Source organism: Nerophis lumbriciformis, linkage group LG06 (assembly GCF_033978685.3).
Source record: "Nerophis lumbriciformis linkage group LG06, RoL_Nlum_v2.1, whole genome shotgun sequence".
Taxonomy (NCBI): domain Eukaryota; kingdom Metazoa; phylum Chordata; class Actinopteri; order Syngnathiformes; family Syngnathidae; genus Nerophis; species Nerophis lumbriciformis.
The window spans coordinates 31,399,143-31,414,874 of NC_084553.2; the positions used below are offsets into that span (position 1 = coordinate 31,399,143).

At 38.2% G+C, this 15,732-nt stretch overlaps 1 protein-coding gene across 3 annotated transcripts; it reads left to right on the forward strand.

Moving 5' to 3' along the window:
• Positions 1-73: 73 nt before the first annotated feature.
• On the forward strand, positions 74-15,030 carry tradd (tnfrsf1a-associated via death domain). Of its 3 annotated transcripts, none has more exons than XM_061964132.1 (6): positions 74-141; positions 4,122-4,275; positions 4,350-4,630; positions 11,079-11,217; positions 13,285-13,632; positions 14,217-15,030. In XM_061964132.1, the coding sequence occupies exons 2-5, from the start codon at positions 4,125-4,127 to the stop codon at positions 13,581-13,583; spliced, it is 870 nt and encodes a 289-aa protein (XP_061820116.1). In that variant the 5' UTR covers positions 74-141; positions 4,122-4,124; the 3' UTR covers positions 13,584-13,632; positions 14,217-15,030. The 3 variants fall into 3 exon arrangements, with proteins under 3 accessions (XP_061820116.1, XP_061820117.1, XP_061820115.1); XM_061964133.1 differs by lacking the exon at positions 14,217-15,030 and adding an exon at positions 13,898-13,916; XM_061964131.2 differs by lacking the exon at positions 14,217-15,030 and having other exon boundaries at positions 13,285-13,991.
• The last annotated feature ends 702 nt before the right edge of the window (positions 15,031-15,732 follow it).

Below are 15,732 nucleotides of genomic sequence, written 5' to 3' on the forward strand. Positions count from 1 at the left end.
GCCGCTCCTTGAGCAACAACTCACCAATCAGAATCGTCTTTTTCTTCTCAACCAATAGGAGGCGAGAATGTAACAACAGTATCGGTGGGCGTAACCTTTTATGAGAAGGAAGCGTCACCGAACAATAAAAAAAGTTTTGAGGTAAGTCCCCGTCCACTTAAGCAAACTATTTCTTTAAATTTACTTTCTAAAGTGAAAAACTATCCGTAACTCGGTTTAGAAAATTGTTAGTTGTACAAATAGGGAGGTAAAAATGTTCCTGTTTCATCGAATTCGAGCTTTTACGGTAGCTGTCCTTCTGTCAACAACAGTACACACGAATGCTGTACTGTAGTTTTGCCGGCTCCTGAAGACTAGGTTGCACACAATTTATTTTTAATTTACAATTTTGTGACTTTAAAAGTTCCCAGCCAACCTTTGTTTATTGTACATAGGCAACATTGCTATGAACGTTTCAGTAAGTTCAAACGCATACAAATGGTTTAATCATACCATGGTACTATTCAGAAACTATCTAAAACAGTGGTTCTCAAACATTAAAATACGGTAGCGTTGTAGTCCTAAGTATTCATTAAAAGCAAGGCAGAGTTTTTATTTAACAAGTATATTTCATATTTTGACCACTATACAGTACGTTATTACAGACTTTGGCGTACCACTAGATAGAGCCCGTTTGAGAATTACTGCTCTAAACGATCTCGTTGGGTAAATAATATCCCCATGAGCATGTATTTGACAATATATTCCTATGTTAATGAAATAATCATTGCAACCTACACACCGGAGCTCTTGTAAAAAGAGCTCAGCAGCGCATGCACTTTTGAAAAGAGCACAGCTCCCTCCCCCCATTCTCACCACATTCTACAGAGGCACTATAGAGAGCCTGCTGACCAACAGCATCTCTGTCTGAACTGGAGAGAGTGGTGAGGACGGCAGAAAAGATCCTCAGGACTCCTCTACCTCCTATCTAGGAGATCGCAAAAAGCAGCTGCCTGACCAGGGCTCAGAAAATCTGCAAAGACTCCTCCCACCCCCACCAAGGACTGTTTTCACTGCTGGACTCTAGAGAGAGGTTCCGCAGCCTCCGAAGCAGAACCTCCAGGTTCTGTAACAGCTTCTTCCCTCAAGCCGTAAGACTCTTAAACGCATTATAATTAAATTATCCCCTCAACTCCCCCCAAAATGGATTAACTCGCTGGAATAAAAAAGACAATATAACATACATCCATAAACGTGGACGCATGTGAAAAAGTGCAATATATTTATCTGAACAGTAATCTATTTATTTATATATATTTATTTTATATATATATATATTTATATTATTTATATATATTTATTTATTTATATATGCACCTTATTACTTTTTTATCCTGCACTACCATGAGCTTATGTAACTAAATTTCGTTCTTACCTGTGCAGTAAAGTTCAAATTTGAATGACAATAAAAAGGAAGTCTAAGTCTAAGTCTAAATATTGCTCTGTGAGGTTTTATAAATTGCTACAAAACTGCTACCATCAGTGTGGCACTACAAAAACAATGGAGTGGTTTCTTATTTTCATGTAAATTGACAATTTCTGACAATGTTCTCCCTTATTGAAATGGGCTCTATTTTACATTAGAAAATGTTTCGATTCATGCATTGAATTATGTTTAAAATGTTGTACTCTTGTTCTGCATGAGAAAAAGTACGGCAGCAAAGGATTGTTCGACACCGCGTTTTACAATATAAATCGCATGAGATCCAATATCAAATTATTCTTTGCTGTTACTGATAACGATTAGCACGTAACCGCTTGAGTGGGGTGTGTCTTCATACATCTTTTGGAGACAACCCTCGACTCCTGACTAACTGCACACACGTTAGCATGGAGGCTGTGGAATATACACTTTATTAAAATAAACTCCCTATAGTGCCCCACTGGGATCCAATATAATTTAAAATGAGCAGAATAGGGCCCCTTTAAGAGACTGAATTTTTGGAAATAAACACTGAAAATAATGTTCCCTTGCAGCCCATGTGGGGCTGTCATGTTATCATTTAGCAGTAGAAAAACAAAGCATCAACATCACAACAATATGGCTAATTTATTGAAGTGTAACTGTGTATTCTTGAACATTCTCTAATGCAGACACGATCCAAGCTCACTGTCCAGGGAACACTAGAGGTTGTCTTTTTGGCAGCAAAAGCTAAATGATATATTCTAAGCTCCTGTTGATCACTTAATCCTCATACAGCTGCTGAACTAATCTCACAGTATACTTTCAGAGTACCGGTAGATAGGATAGCATATAATTAAATACTGGCTAAATTGTTGAGATTCCTGTCGACCTAAGAGTACAGCAGTGTGTATTGCTGAACTATGACGAACTGCGTATAATCCAGCTCAAACGATGCTCTTTCTATGCAGCAACTTGTGCATCCCTAGCATGGAGACCACATGGAGAGTGAGTGGGATTCTGTAGTTCATTCAGAGTACAGGAGATCAGTGATGCGTCGTAAGGGAGAGTGAGGCTTCGGATTAAGCATGTTTTTATGTAATGGAGGTTGCAAGAGGAGGCTGGGACAAAGATAAGAAATGTGGAATGAGGCCTCGGTTAGTAGGCACCATCAGTTCCGTGCATGTGCACATAGGGTAGTGGTGGATTTTGCACCATTTTGAAGTTAAAACATATGAAATGATATGGATGAAAACCAGTGGGTATGTCGTTGAACAATTAACACAAAAGCTTTAGATTTTTTTTAGGAGGATTCACAACAATATGGCATTTACTGTACCATATAATAATTAAAGTCATCTCATGCGCCTCCAATTTCAGGGGCTAAATGTATTTTACAAAGTGATATAACTAGGGATGTTCCAATCAGAATTTTATGCTGCCGATACGATCATCCATGAGTGAGATCAGCTGATACTAATACCGATACCGATCACATGTATTAATTGTCATTTTTTAGAATGGTTTATAGTGAGTGCTAATGACAGTTTAACAATTTCAACCCAATATTTAAACTAATTCCTTATTCTTGTCTATTACATACTGTACACTTGTTTGATCAAAATAAAGTCAATAGCATACAGTAACTTAAATCAAGCATACACTACTCTCTACAACTGTTTTTTTAGTTATTCCTTGTCTGGATTTGGTTTTAGTTAGAGGATGTCATTGTGAGTTTGTGAAGCCCTTTGAGGCACTCGTAATTAAGGGCTATACAAATAAAGGGGTGTATATTGTAGCGTCCCGGAAGAGTTAGTGCTGCAAGGGGTTCTGGGTATTTGTTTTGTTGTGTTTATGTTGTGTTACGGTTCGGATGTTCTCCCGAAATGTGTTTGTCATTCTTGTTTGGTGTGGGTTCACAGTGTGGCGCATATTTGTAACAGTGTTAAAGTTGTTTATACGGCCACCCTCAGTGTGACCTGTATGACTGTTGACCAAGTAATGCAATGTATAACTTGTGTGTGTGAAAAGCCGTAGATATTATGTGATTGGACCGGCACGCAAAGGCAGTGCCTTTAAGGTTTATTGGCGCTCTGTACTTCTCCCTACGTCTGTGTACCATTCCGTACAGCGGCGTTTTAAAAAGTCATACATTTTAATTTTCATTCCTATTTGCTAAACTGTTCATTGCTGCCACTTAAGACAAACCACCATATTTTAAACCAGTTCATGTTCTGCATGTTATTATATTTAGGCTTACAGCAGCACTATTATGTTAGTGTTTTATGACTTTGTGATTTTGCAAATTCCATTCAGAGGATGGCAGACAATGTTTTGGATGGAGGACCATGGACAAGATGTGCTGTAACTAGCTGTAACTCTTAATATAAGCCTTGTTACTAATTCTGAATCAAAAGTTATATAGCATTATAATAATGCAACATTTTCAAAAAGCGACTGAAGCATATATGTTTTGTTGTGTTTCAATTTGAAATAGTACATTTCCAAGTATTTTAATATGTATTCACATTCCTATTTGCTAAACTGTTCATTGCTGCCACTTAAGACAAACCACCATATTTTAAACCAGTTCATGTTCTGCATGTTATTATATTTAGGCTTACAGCAGCACTATCATGTTAGTGTTTTATGACTTTGTGATTTTGCAAATTCCATTCAGAGGATGGCAGACAATGTTTTGGATGGAGGACCATGGACAGGATGTGCTGTTCTGTTTCTGCAGTCTCTCTGTCCCGATGTAAACCTGCTCACGCTCTACAAAGACCAACAGGGAAAGTTCATCTTCTTTAAAGTCATCAAACTGATGCTCATAGGTAAGCACTAACACTCAGAAATAAATGTATGCATAGGAAACAAATGCATGATTATGTGGATTTTACATGGTCAGATTCTGCTGGTGGTCTGGCTGGTTATGAGATAATAAAGGTTCATGATGCTGATCCCTTCCTTGGAGTGGAGGTGAAGTTTATGGATTTATCAGCGTGTCAGCACTTCCTGGAGTGCTACAGCTCAGGAGCAATGCGGCAGTCCATCTCCCAGCATGCCTGTCGACTTCTAGCGCTGGCACAAGAGTTCACTGTGGAGACCCAGCTCAAGGCCGGTACACAGGTCTTGGATCGATGTTTGGATAAGCTGGAACTTTGCCTACAGCACATCCACCTGTCACAGGTAGGAATTTTTCTGTTTTTTTAATATAGTCCAGTGCTTCTCAAATATTTTCCGTTACGCCCCCCCCCCCCCCCTAGAAGAAGCAAATATTTGATTGAGAAGGACTGATATAGTTTAACAAAGTTTGGAAGCCCTAACTATGTGTATTTAGTATCTTAGAAGGGCAAACTGCTTGTCACATGACTGGTTTGGTGTCATTATGGGCATGCCCACTAAGAGAAACCCACCAGCTGAAGAGGTTGAAAAGATCAGAAAGTCACTCGACTCCTTGCCCAAGGAGGTGACCGCTGTCCGATCGCAGCAGAAGCAGTTCCCAGATTTACAAGCGAAAGTGTAATTTCTGTGGCTCCAGAACGAGGACAAAGATGTGCGCATCTCGGATCTGGAGCAACGAGTGGACACGCTAGAACAATATTCCCGCATTGTCATCACTGGACTGGAGATTAAGCCACACTCGTATGCGCGCGCTGTGGCCGTGGACAACGGGGAGAATGTCAATAAACAAAACAAAAGATACCTACAAAGTAAGGGAATATAATTGGATCTGCAAAAGCATTAAGGCTTGTTACCTGCTGCCAAAAACAAGAAATGAAAGACCAATTATCATTATGAGGTTTGTGAACAGAAAAAGCAAAATCGCACTCTTGAAACAAAGATGGAAACTGAAAGGGACAATATGTCTACATAAATGACCATGTAACCAACAAGAATGCTGACGGCGTGGCGCAGTTGGAAGAGTGGCTGTGCCAGCAACCTGAGGGTTCCTGGTTCAATCCCCACCTTCTACCAACCTCGTCACGTCCGTTGTGTCCTTGAGCAAGACACTTCACCCTTGCTCCTGATGGGTCGTGGTTAGGGCCTTGCATGGCAGCTCCCGCCATCAGTGTGTGAATGGGTGAATGTGGAAATAGTGTCAAAGCGCTTTGAGTACCTTGAAGGTAGAAAAGCGCTATACAAGTATGACCCATTTTACCATTTTTTTTACTTATCCAAAAAAGAAAGATACTTAAGGAAACAAAGACAAATTAAACACACTAACACACTGTAAAATATTCATAAAGTTAAATGGCTCACCAGAGGAATAAAAAATGTTGGTGGTGAAAAGAATAGAGGACTTGGACAGATACGGTTATCACCATACACTTGAAAAATAATCTGACAAATTGGAGGAGTTGGAGTCTTATCAAAGGACAAAAGGAACTTTACTGTCAGAGGTAACATAATTCCACATACATTCATGATAGCAACACCCAATCCAATATGGAATTGAAAACCTTTTGCAACATAGACCATAAAAGTCTGGAATTGGAGAATGTAACAAATACCCATTTCAACAGCAGAAGCTTGTATGCATATTACGTACAACAATATGGAGCATTTTTGGAACAATTCAACAAACTATTCAGTTAAAGTGATTGCTATCTCAGAGACATGGATCGATGACAAAAAAGGAATCGATTTTGATGTGGCGGACATGAACTAAATTACATCAACACGACTAGCAAAAACAGAGTCATTGTACATGATGAAGAACCGGAACTGGTAAAAAAAAAACATGTAATTTGCTCTTGATAATATTTTACAATGAACAACCATTGAAATATTCATGAAAGATAATGTATTGACTAACTGTATATATCGAACACCTATGTCAAGTATTATAATGTTTGAGGATTGGATTAAGGCAGTCCTCCTCAAATAGTGGGGTAGGCCCTCCTGGGGCGGCGCAGTGTGATGCTAGGGTCGCGTCTGACCTTGGGGAAAATGTTTTATTTTTTGCAGTACCAGAATATGATGATGTGCATGTAGGACTGGGCTTCACTGTAACCACGGTGAGAGACAAGGAAATACCTGTGTAATGTTTCCTTTAATCTTAATAAACTTACAATGTTAGGCGGAGGTATAGTTTTAACAATTTTATTGACAAATTATAAGATTTATAGTGACAATGGAGAGTGGGGGGGCGTGAAATGTTTTATTTTTCCGAGGGGCAGCATAACAGAAAATATTTGAGAAGCACTGGATTAAGTTAAACTTCTCTGAAATCAGTCAAAAAGTAATTTTCTTATGTGGTAACTTCAACATTGACCTCTTTAACCCTGAAAAGAACGAAAGACTATTAGATACAATGTATAGCATGAGTTTATATTCTAAAATCAAACGGCCAAGCAAAATTACCATACACTGTGTCACACCTATTGATAATATTTTTATTAATGAGTTTGGTAATGATACTCCTGAGGGAACTCTCCTGAAGGAATCAATAGGGAATTTATCTATCTATCTATCTATCTATCTATCTATCTATCTATCCATCCATCCATCCATCCATCCATCCATCCATCCATCCATCCATCCATCCATCCATCCATCCATCCATCCATCCATCCATCCATCCATCCATCCATCCATCCAGCCATCCATCCATCCATCCATCCAAGTGGTCTGCTAGTAATCGACATCAGTGATCATTTACCATTTTTCACAATCTTTAACGAAAACTACAGGAAGAGGAACATGGATAATAAAAAGACATTCCGAAGACTATACTCAGAGAAAAGCATGAATGATTTTAAAAAAGATTTGAGAGAACAAATTTGGGACAATGTGTACAGTAAAAATGATATAGGTGAAGCATATGGTAATTTTTTCAATACTTTCATAATGCTTTATGACAAACACTGTCAATGGAAACAACTTAGGAAAAATCAAAAGAAGAACTATCAACCATGGATGACAAAGAGCCTGAAAAATTCTTAGAACAAGAAAAACACAATATATTGAATATCTATTAACCCAAAGATCTATAGAGGCAGAGAATAAGTACAAAACTTACAATGGGTTGGTCTTAAACTGGGTAAGAAGCTACTTCACTAACAGGAAGCAATGCGTGAAGCTCGGTTAACACATGTCAATCGTGCTAAATATATCTTGCGGCGTACCACAGGGATCGATCAATAATTGACCAAATTGGTTCAATCTCTATATAAACAACATTTATAAAGTTACAAAATACTTAAAGTTAGTACTACTTGCAACCAGGTAGACTTGACAGGTCTGCCTGGTTGGCCACGCCTATAAGAACAGCTGATAGGCAACACGTCCCAGTGGTCAGGTGACTCTTCCGAAGAGGACTGCTGATGACAGTCGAAACATGTCAGGTAAAAATTCCATCTAATATACCGAAAATATGGTCTGATTACAAGAAAATTTGAAAAAGTATATGAATAAGAAGACACAATGAACCTTTTTGAGTCCTATAAAGTGTCAGACCATTAATTATACAATTCTTATATAATATGTGAGAGTGGTGCATTAAATGACGAGTGACGAATGTGATGGGAAGGCAATTAGCTCACCTGCATTTACATAAGAGGGCTAATTACATCATGAACACATCAGCTGAATGCTTCTTTGTCAATATTAAATCATATGCACTCTCTGGACGCTTCATCGTGTACACCTACACTGGTAATAGTTTGTTTAGCCACATATGAGAGCAAAAATATTAGAAACTGCTCTCAGTATGATGCATTTGTACACCACTGTAAACTACAATCACAATATTAAGCATGTTAAGTTCAGTGGCGGGCCGTGCGTTCCGTGCTTGGGCTTTCTGTGGGGATTTATTCGACCTAATCGACCTCCTAATACCACCACTATCACATCACAATCATAACCATCAAAAATATTTACAATGCTTGAATATTGTCTTTGCACACAATATATGACAAAACTTAGTTCGGTGGTTCCACTTCCATTTCTAGCAACGATAAGACATGATAGAATAAACATGCTTATAATTTTAACAATTATTAAAATATAAATATCATTTGTTCAATGTAGACCAGATATGTAGTGATTAAAAGTAAAAAATGAAATATAACAAGGCATGACATTACAGCTAGAAATGCAATTTGCGTATTGGGTATAAATACCATTCATTCATTTTTTTCATTTATTTATTTATTTCAGGCAATAACATAAAAAAGTACAAAGTTGACAACACATAATAATATAAATTAATATAGTGCAAAAGGTAATGTATAGTATGTGATTCATGATTGTCCAGTTTTGCCTGAAAGGGAGTGGGAAGAAGATAACTTATTTAATCCCACCCCCAGTTCTCCATTCAGTGATTATTCACATGTGTTTCACTCTTACTTTGTTCAAGGGTTATGATACAGATGTTGTATCATCGTGGCATTACCACAGGTAACAATAATTATTACACTGTAACAATAATTTGTATCAACAATGTAGGAATAATGAATATACCAACAATGGTAATAGACAACATAGCAATAATGGTAATAGACAACATAGCAATAATGGTAAGGAAACATTGAGCACATGTTAACACTTTAAGACAGAGTATAGCAGCAGGTCAAATTAAAGACCCTCATCTCTATATTTGAACCCGACCCCATGTTTGTATAATAGTTTAAATCGATTAATAGTTTGGCATTGCTTGTGATGTAAGTCCAGTTTGTTCCATAGTTTTACTCCGCATATAGACACACAAAAACGTTTACGAGTGGTTTGAGCTCTCGGCAATAAGAAATATCCAAAGCCTCTCAAGTTATGAGCCTGCACTCGTCTTATAGAAAAATGTTGTAGATTAGGCGGCAATAATTTGTTAAATGCTTTATAAAAGATTATTAATGTACTATATTTAACAAGGTCATCAAATTTGAGCAACTTTGATTGCGTAAACAGATTATGAGTATGTTCTAAATAACCAACGTTGTGAATGATCCGCACTGCTCTTTTCTGTAATATGATCAGAGGATGAATTGTGTTGTGGTAAGTATTCCCCCATACTTCAACACAGTATGTAAGGTATGGCAGTACCAAAGTGCAGTATAGAGTACGGAGTGCATTTTCATTGAGATATAGTTTTGCTTTGTTTATATTGTTTTAATGTGTCTGACATGAGGTTTCCATGATAGTTTACGATCAATTATTACTCCCAAAAATGTATTCTCATTTACGATTTCAATTTGGGTACCATCAATACTTTTTTTCTGTTCAGACGTTATGTTGCGATTTCCAAACATCATTATCTTAGTTTTATTTATATTCAAAGACAATTTATTTGTGTCCATCCATTTCTTTTACTATGTTTAGTTCTGTGTTTACTGTATTTATGAGCTCATTATAGTCATCACTACTGTAGAATATATTTGTGTCGTCTGCAAATAGTATACATTTCAGTACTTTGGATGTATTAAACATATTATTTTATACGTTAAACAGTTTTGGCCCCAACACGGACCCTTGGGGGACACCACAAGCAATGCCAAGAGTATAAAAATGTACCCATTTTAACAAACTGTACCCTCCCTGTTAAATAACTTTTTAACCAGTCACCAGCCAGCCCCCTAATTCCATATCTTCCCAATTTATCTAGTAGAATTGAATGATTAATGGTATCAAAGGCTTTCTTTAGATCAATAAAAATACCAACTGCATATCTTTTATGCTCCAGTGCATTAGTAATTATTATTAATTAAAGCAAGTAACCTAGTTTACCCTTTATCTTACACAACATAATCAACTATATGGGTTACATTTCTTCTAGTAACTAAAAACATTGCGTAACTAAGTTTCATCCACCCATCCATTTTCTATCGCTTGTCCCTCTCGGGGTTACGGGGTGTGCTGAAGCCTATCCCAGCTGCATTCAGGCGGAAGGCGGGGTACACCCTGGACAAGTCGCCAGCTCATCGCGGGGCCTGCGTAAGTAAGGTGACTTACGTAATGCTTAAGTAAAATTGTAAATTTGGCGCTTGGCCATATGTAACAAAGTACTGTAAAGAGTTAGTCAGTGATAAAGGGTTAGACAACTCTAAACCTCTGGAGCAATTAAAAATTCTTATTTATCTAATCATGGTACAACAATCTAAACATAAAAAAAAAAAGATACATCATATCCATCAGAGATGCCGATTATTTAAAATCCAAATGCTGTGACGGACAAGTTCTGACATTATTGTGGGAAATCGAGCTAATTGTTATAAGAAACAGCCCCGTTCCTATTATAGTTTAAGTGACTAGGCCTGCACTCCTGATTATGAAGCCCCTGTGCAGATTACATTGACATGGCTACACATAGAAACTGAAATCTGATTGTACAAACAAGTCAAACATACAGGAAGCAGTGAAGCCATGAGAGATGCTACGAAATCAAGATAATACTCTTAGGAATATTTTAATACAGTTGTATGGGACGATTACGAGACTTTAGGCACGTTTTCCCCTTTGTATCACAATAAATTGTCAAGGGATACTTAATGTTGTGGCTTGTAAGTGTTTTTGTTTTTTATTGTCTCACAATGCCCCACCCAAAGAAATGTTCTTGCACATGAATTAAAAATGTTTTAAGCCACATGCAGGATAGTTTGTGGAGATTGAGGTTTTGTCTTTTTTCATTCTTTTCTTGCAGCCAGAGCGCCTGCGTGACGAAGAGATCGATCAGCTTGAGCAACAGCTAGAGCGCGAGGTTCACTGGCCTGCTTCCCAGCAGAACTCTCTTATTCAGGAAGTACCTAGCAACTGCTTCAAGTTTCAGAATAAAGTTTTTGGTAAGTCAGGGCCCATTCTCTGTGAGCTAGAATAAGTAACAAAGCAATGCAGGTCTAAACCAACACGTGCACAGCGTTTGAGAGTTGTACTTGTGACACAACAAACAGAGAGCATGTCGTAATAATGTAAGTGAACATCTGCTGTATTTGTTGTGCCTGTCATGCGCTGACAGCATATAAACTCTGTGCAGTTTGACAGATGATTCTTTAATCCAACCATTTATGAATTGATGGTTGCTGGGGAGATTAGTGCATGCCAGCAGATAATACATGTGGATTGCATTAATTTGAGAAAGCCAGCGTTCTTTTGAATTGTCATATTCACTGTGGATCTAACCAGTGTTTGAATTGTTTTCGTATATTATGACATTTGGTCAGTCAATTGCCAGCTTGTTCCATAATTCAATGTGTATTGCTCATGCTACGTTCAAGTTCATAAATACAGAACTGTGCAAAAGTCTTAGCCGCCACTAGCTTTTATAATTGTAATTTTTAATGACGTCTTTCAAGGCATTTGTTTTGATGTACTAAAACATTACATTTGAGTCTCCTGCCATTTAAGGTTAAGTCAGAGGTCCCAAACTCATTGCAACTGGGGGCTGCTGGAGGTCCAGGTGATGCTGGGCCACACAAAGTGTTCACTTCACAATCAAGTTTTATTCTTGTAACTAAATTTGATCATCACCGGCAGCTATGGTAGGCCTTAACTTATTATGAATGTAACATTTAATGTCAAATGTTTTTTACTTTGACACTGTTGAGTTCCCCGGGACATGGTCAGAGATACGACTGCAGCGATTACTGGATTAAATCGATTGATTTGATTAGAAAAAGCTTTGATTTATATTCTGTTGCTTCGATTAATGGTTTCATTAGTGTAGCTAATGAATACGTATCAAATTCAGAAATATATAAACATTTGCTCAGTCGGAATCCCAGTGAGAGCGGACATTGTGTGCATGTGAGCTGTGTGCTTGCTATTTTTATGTATTTTATGTATTTTTATCTATTTATCTATGTTCTTATGGTTTTATGCGTTATGAATTTGCACTAAATTAGTTTTGCTTACAATTTCGTTGTACAATGTACAATGACAATAAAGATATATTCTATTCTATATTCTATTCTTCATTGTACAGTATGTAATTGTTTAATTTTGTAGTTTGTATTTCTTGTTTAGCACTTAGCAATACTGCTACATGATGCTTAGTTTTTTCACTAGAATGGAATCTGCTTAGCACCCGGCTTCTAAAACTTGTAGTTCATCCACCGTATATTCATGCTAAACAATGTAAGGTTCTGGATCAACATTTGTCCCAAAAAAGTCGTCGTTAGCTCTCATTAAGTCTGCCATGGTTAGTGGTGGTAGTTGTTGAAAAATGTAGTGAACAATGCGCCCAAAAAATGTAAATGACCTTTACATGCTTTTAATGACCAAACACTGTAAATATTACATTAATATTATTATGAATGTGCCTGTTACTACATTACATGCATGTATATAAAACGTTGTTGGATGTTTTTAGAGGGGTTTATAGGCAAAATAGATTGAATCCCCATTAGCTCTATTTTTAGCCACTTTTGATAGCGTTTTTTTGCTACTTAGAATGCATAAAAAAAGAAAAACATACATGTTCCTATTTCATATAGGGATTGTCATTGATACGAAAAATTCCCAAAAAGGAGCAGTTCCTCTTTAAATGAAGCAAAAACTTCCTAGATTAGCCTCAACAAAGGGGCTAATTTCTTATTCATTTTCTTTTTAATAACCCCGTTATTTCCAGCAATGTTTATTTCAGATCCGTTTTTTAGTGTATAAATGCAAAATCATGAAAACATTGTTATGGTCCATATAGCTTTGCTCAAATGGCAAGCCTAATGGTGACCTTAGATTTTTGCACAGTACTGTAATCTAATGAATAAATATGCTGAGCAACACCCATAGGAACACTGTAACTACACAGCATGTCTGAAGAGCATTTCAAATCTTTTTTTTTAAAGTGTTTTAATTTGTTTATGTAATCAGTAAAGTACAGTTTTACATTAATGTGTTTTTTTCCCCATCAGAGGATCGAATGCTGATGACAGAAGATGTTCAGAGCTTCGCTAATGGAGTTGGCCGTCATTGGAAGCATGTGGGGAGGACCCTGGGAAGAGAGTGTCGGGCTTTACAGGATACTGCCATTGACAACCTGGCCTACGAGTATGCCAGAGAGGGCCTGTACGAACAGGCCTATCAGCTGCTCAGGTGCTTCATGCAGGCAGAGGGCAGGGCGGCCAAGCTGAGCCGGCTGGTCAAAGCACTGGAGGATTGCAAACTCACCGGCCTGGCTGAAACTATTCTGGGCGTACAACTACGAGACTAACGCTGGGCACTTTTGTACGATCACAGAGGTGGAGTCATGGTGAAAGAGGGTGTGTTTCACCTCTAGTCACTTCCTGCTTTTACCTACAGAAAGTCTGCTCTTCATTGGTGACTGTGTGTGTGTATGTGTGTGTTTCTGTGTGTGTGTGTGTGTGTGTACGCACGTGTGTACGTGTGTGTGTCTTTGTGTACATGCGCACGTGTGTGTGTGTGTGTGCGCGCGCGCTTGCTATTATTGCTTTTATTTAGATGAACTCTGCTGCATGTGTGTGTGTGGAGTCTTTGTCCTGTTACAACTTCACCTTTGCTTTACAGATGGAATCTCATTTCTAATGACTGCACAAATGAAGGTTCATCATTTTACCCTTACAAAATGGGTGCACACAAATTAAATGGTTTGAAAAAAAAATTCTCATGTTTGTGTTTGATGCATTAGTGTAATTAAATCTGATCATTCTGTCCAAATTCCCCAAGGAATAAATTAGTGTTAATCCTCCTCCATCCAGTCACATACAGTACACACACACACACATACACGTACACACACAGAGTCAGACACACGTGCTCTAGTCATATGATTAAACTGGGCTGCTGGTGTAGCTACTGAATGTGTGTTTGTTTCATGTTGTTTCAGGGCACTGAGGCAGACGTAGCTGCTGAGGTGTGCTATCAACGAGGTTTTATCGCCGCCCAAATTCACTGATGGATGAAGTCGCTGCAGCTCGTCCGGTTTCATTCAGGTTCATTGTAAAAGCCCAACCTCTCGCCCCTACTTTTTTATGCCACTTGACTTTCCATCCAGATGTGACATGTGGATTAGAAGCTTTTAACACACACATACATGCTTATTTCTCCAGAAATAGCTGTACAAGTTATATATATTCATATCTGTAACCACAGCTTCTGCTAAGGTCATTATTTCCGGATATTTATGAATGTTTACATTCATACTTAAGCAGTTACACACTTTTAGTGACACAAATCCAGGCAAGGGTTTTTAGGTTTTATCTTTCAGCACACAACAGATTATTAAAGTATGTTGTAATAATCATCTGGCAGTGATGTGACATAATGACTACCTGAATGGTTTACAATATGTTTATGAAGTCAAAGTAGGTCACTTCTCTAAATAAAACCCTCTTATTTAACTGTAAGAGAAGTAATGAACAATATGTTTAATATTGTGTTTGTAGTTTACAGTGATGTACAACCACACTCCGTCAGGCTCAGAGCTTCAAGTCTTGTACTCTATCACCTTTTCCTTTATTTCCCACCACACAGTAACTTTTATTCTGAGTAAAGCCAGTCAGGATCTGCATGCTGTGACCACTATTTGCTTCTCGCAGTGCAACACATCTCCTTTGCATATATGATCAGGTCGTTGATTGTGGCCTGCGGAATGTTAGTCCACTCCTCTTCAATGACTGTGCAAAGTTGCCGGATCCACAGGCCCAGCAGGAACCGGAACACACTCGTATATGCTGATCCAAAGCATTAATGGGTGACATACACGTACAGTGAGTATGCTTACCATAAATAATATTTTTAGCTTACAGGAATGGTGTCTAGATCCTTGCAGCATGGTGCCGTGCATTAGATATGTGTCTTCAATCACATTTCACGTTCTATGTGATGCCGTGTCAATGTAATCTGCCCAGGGCCTTCAGAATCAGGAGTGCAGGCCCAAGTCACTTAAACTATTCTATAGCAACGGGGCTGTTTCTTCAACCAATCAGATTTCAAATTTGCTTCACTGGGCCAGTTCGACTGCCACACGTGCAATGTTAGCATTTCTCCATCCTATGATTGGTTGATCAGAGTAAAACTGGTACTACAAATAGCGTGGAGGGACTTGGAAAGCAGGACGGATTTGAAACAATCTGCATATTTGGTGGGTATGCAATATTTAATTCAAATGTACTTTCATTTTTTTATTTAGAAAATAATGTTGGCTAAATTGGCCCTAGTGTGTGAATGTGAGTGTGAATGTTGTCTGTCTATCTGTGTTGGCCCTGCGATGAGGTGACGACTTGTCCAGGGTGTACCCCGCCTTCCGCCCGAATGCAGCTGAGATAGGCTCCAGCACCTCCCGCGACCCCAAGAGGGACAAGCGGTAGAAAATGGATGGATGGATGTTGGATGAATATTGA

Excerpts from the sequence above, each read along its gene's own strand:
- tradd (XM_061964132.1), top strand. The coding sequence starts at position 4,125 with ATGGCAGACAATGTTTTGGATGGAGGACCATGGACAGGATGTGCTGTT. Across the intron at positions 4,276-4,349 it reads CATCAAACTGATGCTCATAG|ATTCTGCTGGTGGTCTGGCT; the intron begins GTAAGCACTAAC and ends TTACATGGTCAG. Across the intron at positions 11,218-13,284 it reads GTTTCAGAATAAAGTTTTTG|AGGATCGAATGCTGATGACA; the intron begins GTAAGTCAGGGC and ends TTTCCCCATCAG.